At 37.1% G+C, this 16,364-nt stretch overlaps 2 protein-coding genes across 2 annotated transcripts; one reads left to right on the forward strand and one right to left on the reverse strand.

Moving 5' to 3' along the window:
• Positions 1-3,974: 3,974 nt before the first annotated feature.
• Positions 3,975-5,815, forward strand: LOC106326153 (ethylene-responsive transcription factor ERF119-like). The gene is made up of 2 exons (XM_013764173.1): positions 3,975-4,130; positions 4,815-5,815. Exons 1-2 carry the CDS (start codon positions 3,983-3,985, stop codon positions 5,549-5,551), a joined length of 885 nt encoding a protein of 294 aa, XP_013619627.1. The 5' UTR covers positions 3,975-3,982; the 3' UTR covers positions 5,552-5,815.
• A 5,122-nt stretch (positions 5,816-10,937) lies between these two features.
• On the reverse strand, positions 10,938-11,608 carry LOC106325862 (CLAVATA3/ESR (CLE)-related protein 27-like). Its single transcript, XM_013763914.1, has one exon. The coding sequence runs from the start codon at positions 11,447-11,449 to the stop codon at positions 11,168-11,170; it is 282 nt and encodes a 93-aa protein (XP_013619368.1). The 5' UTR covers positions 11,450-11,608; the 3' UTR covers positions 10,938-11,167.
• Between the last annotated feature and the right edge of the window lie 4,756 nt (positions 11,609-16,364).

Below are 16,364 nucleotides of genomic sequence, written 5' to 3' on the forward strand. Positions count from 1 at the left end.
AAAGGTTCCAAATTTGTCTTTTCTGAAAATTTGGGGTTCGGATGCTTATGTCAGACATATGTTTACAGATAAGCTTGGACCAAAATCTGATAAATGCTTTTTCAATGGTTATCCCAAAGAAACCAAAGGTTATTACTTTTACAACTCCACTGAGAACAAAGTGTTTGTTGCTCGTAGTGGCGTTTTTCTTGAGAGAAAGTTTCTTTCTAAGAAGAACAGTGGGAGTAAAGTACAACTCGAAGAAGTTCGAGAGACACAGGAAAATGTTTCATCCTCTCAGGAAGATGATCAATTAGATTTACGAAGAGTTGTAGAATCTACACCTGTGGAACCTGAGGTACGTAGGTCCGAAAGGACACGTCACGAACCTGTTAGATATGGGGTTTGGGTGACAGATAATCATGATCTATTGATAAAAGAGAGTGATGAACCTACGTCCTTTGAGGAAGCTATGATGGGCCCAGACTCCGATAAATGGCGAGAAGCCGCAGAATCCGAAATGGACTCTATGTCAGTAAACAAAGTGTGGACTTTGGTTGATTTACCTGGTGGTGTTAAAACCATTGAGTGTAAATGAATTTTTAAGAAGAAAACTGACGTGGATGGTAATATACGGATATACAAAGTTAGATTGGTGGCTAAAGGTTACAAACAAATTCATGGTATTGACTATGATGAAACCTATTCACCAGTTGCAATGCTTAAGTCTATTCAGATTCTCCTAGCAATTGTCGCTCATTATGGCTATGAGATTTGGCAAATGGATGTGAAAACAGCTTTCCTTAATGGAAATCTCGAAGAGAATGTGTACATGACACAACCTGGAGGTTTAACAGTCCCTGGAAGTACTGGGAAAGTATGCAAGCTTCAACGTTCCATTTATGGTTTGAAGCAAGCATCTCGGAGATGGAATCTTCGTTTTAATGAGGTAATCAAAGAGTTTGATTTCATTAGAAAAGAAGAAGTACCTTGTGTTTACAAGAAGACTAGTGGGAGCGCAGTTGTTTTCTTAGTGTTGTATGTAGATGACATACTTCTCATTGGAAATGACGTTTCTATGCTTAATTCTGTAAAGACTTGGCTTGGAGGTTGATCCTGAATGAAAGACATGGGTGAAGCTGCATATATTCTTGGAATAAGAATCTATAGAGATAGATTAAATAAGACTATTGGATTATGTCAAGATACTTATATCGATAACGTTTTGCATAGATTCAAGATGCATGATTCCAAGAAAGGCTTCTTACCGATGTCTCATGGCATAACTCTCAGCAAGACTCAGTGTCTGTCGACACATGATGAGCGAGAGCGCATGAGTAGAATCCCATATGCTTCTGCTCTAGGATCTATCATGTATGCCATGCTCTGTACTCGTCCAGATGTTGCATGTGCTTTGAGCATGACGAGTCGATATCAATCTGATCCAGGTGAAAGTCACTGGACAGCAATTAAGACTATCCTCAAGTATTTGAGAAATACTAAGGATAAGTTCTTGGTCTATGGAGGAAATGATGAACTTGTTGTGAGTGGTTACACTGATGCCAGCTTTCAGACGAACAAAGATGATTTCTGATCACAATCTGGTTTCATCTTTTGTCTTAATGGAGGAGCAGTGAGTTGGAAGAGTTCCAAGCAAAGCACCGTAGCAGACTCAACAACTGAAGCTGAATACATCGCTTCTTCTGAAGCAGCAAAGGAAGCTGTTTGGATTCGGAAGTTCATTGCTGAACTGGGTGTGGTTCCGAGTATTTCTAACCCAGTGGATCTCTACTGTGACAACAATGGAGCCATCGCACAGGCGAAGGAACCTAGATCCCACCAAAAATCCAAACACATTCAAAGGAGATATCATCTCATTCGTGATATCGTCGATAGAGGAGATGTGAAGATTAGGAGAGTCTCAACGGATGCAAATGTTGCTGATCCATTGACTAAACCTCTTCCACGACCTAAGCATGAGAGTCATACTACTGCTATAGGCATAAAGTTTCTTAAGATGTGATCTTGATTCTAGTGGGAGATTTTTCTTTTATGATATGATGTTCAGATTTACATACATTTGGTTATGTTTTAAAACTAAAGAAATTGTTTCAGATTTATTTTATTATTGGATAATTAAATAAAAGTCCCAAAATGATTTATATCATTCTTATAGATCATCAAGTACGTGACTTGATCATGAAACCTTATATCTGAGAGATGTTATAAATTATTGAGGTCCCTAGTCAAGGTTGTTAACTTGGGACATTAACAACCGAGTATGACTAGTATGTGAGGTGATTGATGACTAAGTTTCATGGAGTCATTCAATATGTGGTATTGAAGTCAATCACATGGATATGTGTTAGAGAACACATGATCGGACTGACCCGCTATGAGAACTCTACAAGATTGTTATATGAGTGCCATAAGAGTTTTTCATTACGACTATACAATATAGTCCTTAGACACGAGTTCATCATGATTCTTTACTTGTGGATTAGTTCACTTTGACCTTGTCAAACGTCAGCCGTAACTGGTGATTATAAAGGCATTGATTAGGTGTTCTATGAAGATTGTAAGGAGCATGGATGGAACAAGATGGGATTCGTCCCTCCCATATAACGGGAGATAAATATCTCTGGGCATATCGAAGATTTGATAATGAAAATGCATGGCCATGCTCAAACGAGGTGAATGTCAGTCGTTTGTTTTATCAGTATAAATCATAGTTCGATAAACGTGATCTAGCTTGATAAGGATGACACAAGTTCTTGTCTTATGTTGAGATCGAGATATAGAGACAAATAGATTATAAGAATAGATGATTCTAGTACAAGTGGGAGATTGTTGGGAATGTCCTAAAATCATTTGTACTTATTCTTGTTAAAGTCGTAAGTCGAGGTTCGACAATCGTATAAAATTAGGTGGTTATAATGTTTTGCTAGAAACCGCTTATAATCTATAGATTGAGAATTTATTACTAATTTTATATGATCCTACAGGGTCACACACCTAAGCAAATTGGATCAATAATATATATTGGAATTATGGGAATGAAATATCATAATGTATATATATATATATATATATATGTGTTTTATATGATATAACAATATATATACATAAACACGTGAAGGAATCAAGAGGTGATAATCTCTTTCACGTCACATTGTCTACATGGGCTTGGCCCACATTCCTAATTAAGAGAATTAGGTTAATGACATTTGTTATAAAACGTGAGACGTGAACATAACAAAAGGTTGAGACAAAACCCTATAAATCCAAGAGAACCACAAAAGAGTTTGTCAAGGTTTTGAGATTTGATCTCGACGGCACTAGCATCCCGTTCTGATCCAGTTTGTGTACGTGTGGATACCGGTAGAGGTATGACGTCTGGAGTGCGTAAAATCTCGACTTGGTTTATTCATCTTTCTGCTGCGAATAACCAGGTATATTCGGAACCCTAAAATCTAGATTCATTTCATGATTTGCATGAGATCTAGACAAACTAAATTCATAGGTTGATTTATAAATCGTTATAAACCGGTATGAATTCCAGCACTATCTTCTTCTTATATATACTATTATCACTTTTCCATTTTCACTTTTGGGGAGTGCAGAGAAGGAAAGACTGAGAGAGGGATCTCCGATGACTACTCTCTCTCTCTCTCTCTCTATTCTTCTTTCTTCTTCTTGATCGCTTTATGCTCTGTTCTTGGGTGTGCCTCTCGTTCATCTAAGCTGCATCTTCAGGCTTACCCAGTTGTTGACTTCTTGTATTTACATCGGATCCCATGCAGTTAAGCCCTAAAAGATAACTGGGTTTTATAAAAAATCCGTACTTTTGTGTTCATAGTCTCTATTCGGGTCTAAAGAGGGTTGAAACAGGACTAGTTCTGTAGTAAAATCTTGTGGAGTCTTTCGCTTAAGTCAACTCTTCTTGTTCTTGAGAGAAGCCGTTTCTTGACTTTGAAGATTTCTACGGTTTTTAGGGTTTGAAATGTCTGAACCAAAGAAAAGATCTTCCTTTCAAGCCAAGAAACCCTCCAAAAACCACAAGAGAAAGACTTTCCAGCTAAACCGTCTCCCTGGTCTGTTGTCTGAGGATTTGAAAACTATGAGAAAACTTCGTTTCGTAGTGAGTGATCCTTACGCTGAGATATGTCAATCCAAATCTCACATTGGAAGTTTAGACAAGGAGTGTCTAATATATAAAGAGATGCCCAACTCTAATTAGTATGAGGCCTTTTGGGAAGGAAACCAAAAATAAATCCATGCGGGCTTGCCTAAGGCCTAAAGTGGACAATATCGTACTAATCAGATAATATAGAGTTGGACATGGGCTTAATAAATCCCAACAATTGGTATCAGAACGGTTGACGAGAAATCTGCAAGAAGACCAAAATACCCTTCGAATAGGAACGGGACCCATCGAGTTAGGATTGGGAGGTGTGTGTGGCAGAGATCAAATCAAAAGATCCTGGAAGTTCCTCTGTGGAAAGGGAGCATCTTCAAAGCACCTCAAAGTAACCTTGCGACTAAGGGTGTCGAATGTCGAAGATGCAACAAGGCACCGAGATGATTCGGTAAATGACACAAGGTGTGTGGTCCTTGGCTTGAGGGGGAGAATGAGAGATGTTAATCCAAGTCCCACATTGGAAGTTTAGACAAGGAGTGTCTAATATATAAATAGATGTCTAACTCTAATTAGTACGAGGTCTTTTGGGAAGGAAACCAAAAGCAAATCCATGCGGGCTTGCCTAAAGCCCAAAGTGGACAATATCGTACTAATCGGATAATATAGAGTTGGACATGAGATTTCACAATCCCAACATACGCTACTGACTACTCATCCAGCGAAGAAGATGAAACGTGTCAGACAAGGAAACGTTATGTCTGCGAGATCGACCGTCCTTTCTCTCAAGCCACTGCTCAATCAGAATCCGAGAGCTCGTCTTGTCATAACGGTGGAAGCAAAGCCAAAATCACCCATGTCGTTGGACGATCTAGTGTCAGGAAGCCTGTTGGTGTAAGGCAGAGGAAATGGGGCAAATGGGCTGCCGAGATTATACATCCAATCACCAAAACAAGAACTTGGTTGGGTACTTACGAGACCCTTGAACAAGCAGCTGATGCTTATGCTGCTAAGAAACTCGAGCTTGATGCTTTGTCTGCTGCCACTTCCTCTGTTTTGTCTGAGAATGCCCTGTCAGATGACTCAGCTTCAGGGTCTAACGTTGAAGCTGTGTCAAGCATTGATCTTGATAAGAAGTTGATAGACTTTAACTTGGCAGATCTACCGATTCCAGATATGGGTTGCTTCATTGATGAGTCACTGATCTCAAATGCATGTAAGCTTGATTTTCACTTACCAGAAGAGAGTGACCAGTTCTTAAATGACATGAAATTCATTGGTCTTGAACGTGACGGTCCAAGCAACCTTCCAGACTATGATTTCTCCGACGTGGAGTTCGATCTTGGTCTCGTTGGAAACATTGACAACAGGTTTAATTTCTTCGATCATCTCGCAACAACAACTACAACTCCACTTAATATCGCGTGCCTATAAGTTTTGAAGCTAGGTGTTATTATGAGTTATAGGAGCCAAAGTAAAATGCTATGTTTTTTTTTGTTCGGTTTTTGTCCAAGTTATTACAGTATAGCGGAGGTAGTTAACCTCAGGGGAAGCAAAGAGATAAGTTTTGCGTGTTTGGTGTTGCGAAAAAGTTTTGTTGACATAATAGTTTTGATGTTGTAGAGAAGATGAGAGAGGTGAGATTGAAATTCTAATCGTTATTTATGTGAAACCTAGTTTATTGTTTTGTGATTTCTTCTTCTTCTTCTCCTCTTTAAATTCATTAATAATGTTCCATTTTGATTTGGTTTATCATATGATCAGAAAACTTGAGATTCAGCTATATATTGATATGAGTCTTTTGACATTTAATCCAAAGTCCAAACCATATGGTAACCCCTTGGAGTTCAAGATGTAACCCCTGTGTTAGGGTTTAAGCTTTTTTAATATGTTTTCAGTAGTCTTCTTAGAAAGTCGACACAAAAACAAGTGTGGTCCAAAGTATACGTGAATGTTAATGCAAGATAGAGAGATTAGTGGGGTTTGGTTGATGATCACAGTAGCAAACTAATAATCACAGGTCTAATTGCGTTTGTTCTTAACCCATTTCCAGAAGTTATATGTATAATTATTTCTTGTTTTTGTGAAAGAAAAGTAGAAAATCATTGCGTCTATAACAAGTTTGTCAAAATGTTTCCTTAAAGCTATATATTTTAAGTTTTCAACTAATTCCAGCTTTAGTAAAATTAAATATTGTAACTACTGACTACAGCTACTTTTAGTCATTTTGTGTCAAGCGATCTCTTAAACTCAAAAGGAGCTTATGTCTAATATACTGAATACTGTTATTATTATTTGTTTTCGAAAGATTTTAATGAATTCTTAAGATACTGACAAACAGAAACCTTAAAATTAACTGAATCCAGGGAAAGAAGACATCTACCTTAGAGCAACTCCATCAATGGTATGTGCATGGAATTCTCGAAAGGTGATTAGTTGCCATAACATTGATAAGGGTGCTCTTACATATGTCATTTGAGTCAATGTATAATTGGGTGTCTAGTTTCAGTTGTCATTATCATTATCATTCGGTAGAAAAATATTCAAAGCGTGGAAGTTAGTAATTTGGAACTAAATGAATAAAAGTAAAAGTTTAGTAGTACTATTTGCTTTCTTCAAGCAATCAGCTATGCAATTAATTCTAAATTAGATCATTTATTAATATGTAACATTTTGGAACACGTTGTCTTTGTAAGTAGAAAAATTGACACACTACTACTCTTATTCCACACCAGAAAAAAAAAACAATCCGATATAATGTTAAAAATTCAAATAGGTTTTCATATGATAGACAGAAGTATAGAGCCCAACGAGTAATACCGAAGGCTTTAATCACAGACTAAATTTCTTCATGGGTTAGTGAGTTATGAATAACCGAAAGCTGCCAGAATCCGGATGACTATTATGCGAAAATAGTATGGAATTACAAAAGGCTTCCCGGTTTACAGGTTAAGGAAACGTGTGTATATTTTACTTTATTACAAAAGACCAAGCCCATTATCCATTACATTTTCAAATGTAGAGTGGGAGACAAGAAAAATAATTGTTAGGGAGAACAACATTAAACCAACAAAGGCGACTTTGTTGATTCTCCGATTTTCCTTTTCTTTCTTTGAAGAAATGAGACACATTGCATGGAGTCAGTGCGAAATGGGTTTGGAGAAGAAATCCGCATTGTTGGTTCTGCTTTACATCTGTAGATCAGTAGATAGTTATTTTCTTAGTTTTCACGTTACCTTTATTATCTTAAGATATGTGTATTCGTCAACTAGGCCCTGGGCTTTTTCATATAAAGGCCCGTAAAATGTTTCTTCTTCAGAATAGCCCCATTTTGAATCTGTAACACATCAATTTAATTAACAATTAAGGTTTGGGTATTGTGTATATTGGACAATTGGTAGTCCAATATGATTAGTGTCACTTGTGTGTATTTGCAAGATTTTCATGTGATTGAGACTATGCTAATTGTGGAAGCACCTTAGCCTATTGGTTAAGGTTTAAAGGCTTCTACACCCAGGTCTGGGGTTCAAATCCCAGACTATGCAATTTCTTGCAGATTATAGGATACAAAGCTTTCGGAGGTTCCAGAGTACTGTAAGCAGAGCCGTTCGTTGTGGTCGCCTGTTGTGGTGAGAGCCTGTCCATCGAGGATGTCGTACATGCAGAACCGTCTGTGGTTTCAAGTGTTTCGGGGAGAGCTTCATCGTGGAATCATTATTCGTGGAGCTATTCATCATTATCGCATATGTTGCAGGTAGTTGATCATCATATCTAATAGATTTAGAGATTATATGATGATGTAATGTGTTACCCAGCGTTAAAAAAAAAAGAGACTATGCTAATCGTCGTATTAAATTTAAACAAAATAAGAATTTGATTAGCAGAAACTTATATGATGTTACTTTGCTCTAGGTTGTATAATGTATTTCGCGGAATGCAGACATCTTATTTTTGTAATGCAGGCCAGTGTGACTTTATATCACCTCATATTCTCTTTAGTGTCTTACTTTACAAACAACAGAAATAATGTCATACTTTATAATGCAATCCTTTTACATTATGCAAGGAATTAGTGACATAAAGTCAAGTTTCAAAATAAACATATAATGTCAGTTGATATAAAAATAATGAAATTTATATATACTAGAAAGGAGAGAGTAATTAGTTTGTCAACTATTATTACTTTTATAAAGGGAGACAAAAAAAAATGTATTACGAACAAAATAATGAATCAAATTCCATAAAAATGAATTTATCTTTTTTAAATTAATTTATCAACGAAAAAAAATGAATTTATCTATATTTTAGAAAAACGTAACACAAAAAGAACAAAATATCGGGTTTACATTTTCCTTCACGTTTTAGCTAAGACATACACATGAATTTTCGAGATTTCGACCGACATTATAGTACGTACAATTGCAATTTGCAAATGTGAAATAGCAAGTACTCATAAATTAATACGATGATAATTAAGAAATGAGCATTTTTAATTTTAAGATTTTTATTACATGTACTAAATTAGTGAAAAAAAAAAATAGTCAAAGAGATTCTAAAAGCCAAATAGAAAGGGACAAACATGCAAAGCCCCTTCGCCGCATATTACGTGGAGCTTCTTCACACATTGGCTTCTCTGTCTCTCATAAAACACCCAAATTCGAGACCTCTTTTTCCTACATTTTATTCTGACTTAAAAAAAAAATATACGACTTATGAAGTTATAATATATAATTGCTTGACTTCGTATTGACTAGACAACAATCAAGTGGCAATAAAATGGAAGAATTTCGAAAACTTCAAGTCTTACACAAGAAAATGAATACATAGAACTTGTTTACTCGCTCTTTTTAAGAAAACAGTACTAAGATCAATTCTTATTTCAATGATACAGCCCATAGTATTAGCATTTCTCACATAGTATTAGCATTTCTAGCTAAAAATTACAATTTTCCAATAAAATATATTAAATATTTATTAAATAAACAGAAAAGTTACAGTATCATTTGCATTTTCAACTTAACTACAAATTTCTTTTTCTTTTTCTAAAACCTTAACTACAAATACGACTGTGTAAAAAAAATTCTTTCACATGATGACTATATAAAAATTTAGAATGAAGTACATAAGCTCAAAAGATTTAAGTCCATAAAACGAAAAGATATAATTAAGCCATTGTGATGTATACTATAGCAGTTCAATTTTTATTGTAGGTTCATATATTGTCCGTCGTCGGCGTAATTTTACATTTTTTTTTTCTTCTTCTAACTCCCAATGGGAGATACCATTTCTGAATTTAAAGTTTTACAAGGTGATTGTTTCCAAAAGAAAGTACAACATTACTCATGCGGAAAAATGAACCTCAACAAAATGAAATAGATGCTCTGGTCTAACCCTGTATTTTTTCAAACCAGAGAGATAAGTAGTCGTCGTTGAATGTCTCCGGTTTCTTTGAGCAGCAGAAGGGAGAGCTCTTTGCTCCATATCGAGAGAATATAGTTTTGCTCTAAGGAGAAGGTAGATATCTTTCACAACAGAGTGAGCGGGCTTTGAAGTCTGGTTGTGGAGTTGTGAATGACGTAATTTTACATTTTGTTGTGGGATGGATGCTAAATTAGGAATGTTTATCACTTTATCTACGGTCTACATGAATATTACATATGTATAAAATATTTCTTGCATGAACATGATCACTCGTGGATTTCGCTTAACTAGACCGTACTATTTTTAAAATATGTTCCGTAAGTTTTTAGCAGGTCACGTGGATTTCAGTTTTACCTTTTTCCATGAAGCTTTAAGTTTGAACATTGCAATATATTACTAGTTGTTTTTTTTATTTAATGAGAACTGGTACAAATGTAATAAATATATTGCAAAAGAATAATTCCAAACGCTACCGTCCAGACTATTTTTTTAAAAAAGTTTTTCTATCATTTTGTGACTGTAAAACAAAATATCAGATCTCTCGTGTTGTTAACTTTGCATCTTGTCCGTGAATCCGAATGGTAAAACCTTTTTCTTTTCACCTTAAAATACGTACCTATAGGTATTTTGAAAAGAAAATCATATGTTGCTAGTCCAAGGGGCTTGTATCAGTTTTATTTCTTTCTGCAATTTTAAATATGAAAGCCTTTTTACAAAAAAAAATATCATACAACTAAATGCAACCATACTGTCCAGATTTAAACAAAAAAAATGGAGAAAGCCAAACTGTCTAGACTCAAGATGACTTTATTTTTGGTTTAAACTTTAAACAAATTAGACTCTGGATTGGCCTGTCGTAAAGGCAATAGCCGTCAACACCAGAATTCCTGCCAAGAGGTCAACTGATCTAACGGCTGTTAAAACATCTCACCATGCACAGTACTGCATTTTGCTTCCCAAACTTTCTTGCCGCGGTTTATTGTAAAATGTTGTTATAGATAAGAGCAAAACTAAAATTGTAATATGAAGATTTTTCCCGGGGGCATGCAATCGAAACTATTTAAATTAAGAGTATGATCTGTTGATCACTGAATACTAATATATATATATATATATATATAATTTCCCGGTTTGGTGAAGATTTTAAGATGTACAAAACATATTAAACTAACAAACATTCTGTCATACCAAAAATATATGTTCTTTTTCTCAAAAAAATATATAAAAACTTTAATTCAACGATATTAATCTGATTCGCTGCAAATGCATGTGTCATCAGACGTGACGAGTACCAAGAAGAAATTGATCAGAACTTTCAATTTAAAATCAGGACCTGTCCCAAACAAGCAAAAAAATATTATGGTTTATACTCTTCCGCTTCTTATATGCGGAATCATAGTGCAGAAAATAACAATAGACATTTCTAATAAAACATCAACATTGACACGGTCAATGTATATATCAGAAAAAGTTTGTAGATCAGTGATTAAAATCTCCAAAATACCCTCGTTTTTCCCTTCCGTTCCGTTGACGAGAAAAACATGGGTATTTTGGGTAAAACACTTATTGATTGATTACGGCTCAAGAAAATAAAACATAAATGAAGAAAAATTTAAGAAACTGCGTCGACTAGTTATGGAGAGGATCTGGACAACTTGGTACCGTTCTTTTAGTGTCACTGGTCCCTTTTCCGACATAAGAATTCACCGGAGGAAACTCTCCGGCACCAAAGTACTTCTTCATTAGATTTTCTTGGTTATTAGCCGGTGCATGAGAGGCAGCCTTCGTCGGTGCTTCTGGATATACCCGAGTTGCCCCTATAAGGGAAGTTACAAAAGAGAGATAGAGTACATAAGAAAGCAAGATCACCATTAGCAGAGAGGAGCTTCTCCATTCTCGAACATGAGTCATATCCCAACCCTAAACCCTAACATAAAGCTTTTCTTCTTGATTAAACCCTAACCATCTATTTCTCTCTCCTCTCCTCTCAGGGTTAGATCTATCTTCGATCTGTAAATATTTCTAAAATTGAGAGAGAGAAAGAAAGACACTGAAATTTTGTCTTGTGAGAAGAAGGGTGGCTTTCATGCAAATTATGAATGGCCCACGTGAATGGGTACATATAAATACAAGACAAGATCTGGAAATTTCTTAGCTTAGATTTTTTTTTAGTTTTTCTTTTTTTTGATCAACTTTTAGTTTTTTCTTTAGACAGATTTTTTGAAATTTTATTAATAGTACATATGACATATCTAATTATGATAAATAGTTGTATAGTACGATTATTGGTGTCTAGTCTTTTATGTGTAATTGTGCATATATTTTTAAGAATGACCATATACTAAAATAATAGCATAAAATATTTTCTCTTGTTAAGGAATTGTCAAGAATTTCATACATAAATTTATAATTAGCTTTTGTAAATATAATGTATTATAGATTCATGTATTATAAAAAGTAGGGGTTATTGGTTGATGTATTTTAATGGATTTGAAAATCCGAACTAAATTTAGTGTTATTGGCTTTATGATTTTCAAATCTGTATTAAAATCTGTTATTGATTTAATGATTCATAAATTCTATATCAAATCAAGCGTTATTTAATCGCACGAATTTACTAATATATTTGATTTTATAATGGATTTGAATAGATTTATTTGGATTTTTTAGTTAAAAATACAAAGACTCAAATCCGAAGGAAAACCTCCGGATTTGCATATTTTATTTGGATTTATAAATATCATATGGATTTCTAAATCAATCAAAATATATAAACCAATAACAAATGTATATAAAATTAATATATAATACATAAATTTATCATAAATGTATTATAAATTTATGCATTATAAATTTATAAACTTTTTAATATATATTATATAATACATAAATAGTTTATAACTTAAGATATTCTTTAGACCCGCGAGAAAACATAAATTTCAGTAAACCAATTAATGCACCACCCACCAACGTACTTGCCTTATATGGAATGCATTTCAAAAAGTTATCGTTCTGGAATTGCTTTATAGATGTAGACGTAGTCATGTAGAATAGGTTTACTTTTAGAACAACTGATGTAAAAGTTAAAGTGCTGCAGTTACAAAAACAGAAGTTAAAGTGCTATTTCTTTTTGTTTTTGGTTGTCAACCTCTATATATATATACACGAACTGTATAATGGATATACACAAACTGTAATGGATTTGAATGTGTATATGAAAAAGAAAATGGCTCTCCTTCATTAGTTCATTAAAACACTTCACAAAAATGTTACACAATAAACGTTGAATGATAGATAGACATCGTGCGTAAAGAGCGCGAACTTTTTCTCCCAGACCCTTTTCCCTGGAAAAACCGTTAACCAGTGAACTTTTTTCTGCTTTACACTTTACCCGGAAAATTATTGCCTGCAGATTTCAAATTCTTCCCTCTTCGGGAATTATCTATTGGTTCCTAGCAAGTTCAGCTCTTTACACACCGGGTTCTTCCCCCGACCCGTGGTCGGAGGGACCGCTGCTCCGCCGCCGCTCCGTCTTGCTCACCGTCGAAACTGTTCTACCATGAAATCCATCAACAGAGCTCTTAAAAAGATAAATTCCAGCTACTACGAAGAGCCCCGGCGCTAGAAAACTCGCTACTATCTCTACAAACCCTCTCTTGTGAAAGCAAGAAGAACCTTTGCAACCTCCTCACCGGCTACTTCTACTACTACCACCAGCTACTCCGAAATGCACAAAAGACTCTCTTATGCTGAGAAGGGGAAAGGCCAGACGGAACCCTCAAGCCCTCCCTGCTTAGCTAGAATAAAGGTGCATGCTTTCGATAGTACAGAGCTCATCAGAAAGCACTCTCTCACATTGGTCGGTAGGATGACAAACCCGAAGTTTCAAAGAATGTGGTCCCTAATCCCATTCCTCTCTGACCACTGGAAATGCGATTCTCGACCTATAGGAGCAGATCTGGGCCAAGGATGCTTCCAATTCCAGTTTGCGTCAGAAAGAGACCTCTTAAAAGTGCTAGACAACCAACCATATCATTTCGCTCATTGAATGGTGATAATCCAACGTTGGGAACCATCGTTGTCCCCCTCCTTCCCGAACCAGATCCCTTTCTGGATCTAAGCCCAGGGGGTCCCCCTCCATCTCTGGTCTGCTGCAATTCTTGAGCGCATTGAAAGTGATATTGGAACATTTGATACCTCCGAGATAACAAACACAATGGCTCGAATGAGGGTGTTTATCGATGGCCTGCAGCCCCTCATCTGGAAAACAACGCTGGAGTTTGATGATGGGCGCGAACTGGTCGTGACTTTGGTTTATGAGAAGCTACACAATCACTGCACCACCTGCTATAGCCTCGGTCACGACAAAGAAGCATGCCCTGATAAACCACCAACCCCAGCTCCCCTTAGAGATAATTTTGAGCGTCAAACCTCTAACATAAGCTGCCCTCCCCAACGTAACTCTCTCAAGGAAACATCAAGCCTCTCGAGATCTAATTACCAGAGCACCTACAGATCGTCCCCTCAAAACTTTTTACGATCAAACTCAAGGGGAAATTTCTCCCCGGGACCTGAAAGACATCGTAAGAATCATGAACGAAGAGCAGAGCCGTATAAGGTACACAATCATCCCTCAACGGAGAGAACTTTAACTGTAAAAGTCCTCTATAGAGACGGTCCCAGATATGAATAAGCAAGAAGAGAAGACAGCTACAATACGTACCAGTCTCGGGAATATAGACGGTATGAGCAATCGGGATCACGCCAAGGCCACCAACATCCTCAGCCTGCTAGATCTTTATGGGTGGATAAACCAAACCAAAAAGATCGCATTCCTCTACCCGTAGAGAGATCTGAATCATCAAGACTGGTTGGCCAACCGATCCAGAATGTGATACCTCCACCCCCTCCACTCCCTGGGGAAGTACATGAAGAAGCTATAAGTCAAGCAAGGGAGGAAATCAGAGACTATATGATGCAGTATACTAACTACCAGGACCCTACCGAAAGTGCAGCTTGTAAAGAAAGGCTCCGACAAGCTGAGGAACAGGGAGAGATTGAGGAAGCTGCAACCAGTCTGGTCAGAAACAATTTGGTAACTCAAGCATTGCTTCCCCCTGACCCCCATGTGAAATATCAACTGCAAGAGTCCCTGCAACACAAAGACTGGGACCTATGAGTGAACATTCCTCCACATTTGATAGATTGGGGCCACTAAACCCACCTCGGGAGAGGGAAATCTTACCTCAGTCTATGCAACATACTCAGAAAAGGAAGGTGGCTAGGCATCCACTAAGACGCACCACTCCTCTATCCTTAGCTATGATCAATGAAGGATTGCGCAAGAGGAAAACTTTGAGAGCGACAAATACTGCAAAAACAGTCCCTCGTAATGAGGAGAAAAATTCAAAACATATCCCTCAAAATGAGGAGAACAGTTCTAAAGCAAGGACAAAGAAGACCCACCAGAGTAACGCGGGCCCCTCAAGCAGACCGCAGCATGTCGACACCTCAACTGCTAGACCTCCACGGAGAATTGCAGGTGCGGATTTTCAAAATCCGCTATGTCGTCTTCCTTAAAGGTAGTGGCTTGGAACTGCCAAGGGCTGGGAAACCCTTGGACAGTTCAGAGGCTCCGAGAGATCTGCAAGAAATATGACCCTGATGTTATTTTTCTCTCAGAAACCAAAAATCCCCACCATGTGGTGAACAAGAAACTAGAGAAATTGGGATTCACTAACCTGAAAACGATCCCACCACATGGAGTTGCTGGTGGAGGACTTGCGATCATCTGGAAAGAATGGCTCAATCTTGAGATTATGTCCTCTTGCAGCAGTTACTTCGATACACGTATCTCCTACGAAGGCAATGTTTCTTATTTGACTTTCATTTATGGAAGTACAGACAAAAGAAGGAGGAAGCAGACGTGGAACTATTTAACCTCATTGGCCCTCATCAGGGATGCTGCTTGGCTGATCACTGGAGATTTTAACGACATCTCTGGAAACCATGAGAAACAAGGTGGGCGAGAGAGATCAGAGGCCTCTTTTGCAGATTTCATGGTCTTTCTCTCTGAAGGAGATTTATATGATTTGCAACATAGTGGCGAGAGTCTCTCTTGGAAAGGGAAGCGAGGCACACATGAAGTCAAATGCAGATTGGACAGAGCACTGGCCAACAGTTCCTGGTCAGAGCTATACCCCTCAGAAAGATGTGAGTACCTCCACTTTGACAGTTCTAATCACAGGCTAGTTGTCACTTACTTTGAACCCCTAAGAAAGAAAAGGAAGGGTATCTTTAGATATGATCGACGCCTGAGTAAAAATGTGGAGGTTGAGAAAATTGTGGAAGACACTTGGCATCACAACACTCAATTAAAGGTAAAGCAGAAGATTGATAGCTGCAGAGCTGCAATTATTTCTTGGTTTAAAAAACAAAGAGAAGCAAACAGTGCAAACCTGGAGAGACTAAGGAAATCGATCGAAGAGAAGACCACCTCCCTGCAGCCAGATGTGGAACTCTTAAAAGGAATGGAACAAGAACTCCTGGAAGCCTACAGATCTGAAGAAAATTACTAGAAACAACGCAGTAGGCAACTCTGGCTTCATCTGGGGGACAAAAATACGGGCTTCTTCCATGCGTCTACAAAGAAACGAAAAGCAATAAATAAATTTGTAATGCTGGAGAATGAGGATGAAGTTGTGGTCTACAAAGAGGAAGAAATAGTCGCTACCATTGAGAAATACTTCAGCAAACTCTTCACTCCAAATGCTTGTAACCTAGCGCACATGAAGGAGTTCATATCAGAAGCAATTGATCCTCGGGT

Source organism: Brassica oleracea, chromosome C2, assembly GCF_000695525.1.
Source record: "Brassica oleracea var. oleracea cultivar TO1000 chromosome C2, BOL, whole genome shotgun sequence".
Classification (NCBI taxonomy): Eukaryota; Viridiplantae; Streptophyta; class Magnoliopsida; order Brassicales; family Brassicaceae; genus Brassica; species Brassica oleracea.

Coding starts and splice junctions, on each gene's coding strand:
- LOC106326153 (XM_013764173.1), top strand. CDS start 3,983: ATGTCTGAACCAAAGAAAAGATCTTCCTTTCAAGCCAAGAAACCCTCC. Junction 4,131..4,814: donor TCGTTTCGTAGTGAGTGATC/CTTACGCTGAGA, acceptor TCACAATCCCAA/CATACGCTACTGACTACTCA.
- LOC106325862 (XM_013763914.1), bottom strand. CDS start 11,449: ATGACTCATGTTCGAGAATGGAGAAGCTCCTCTCTGCTAATGGTGATC.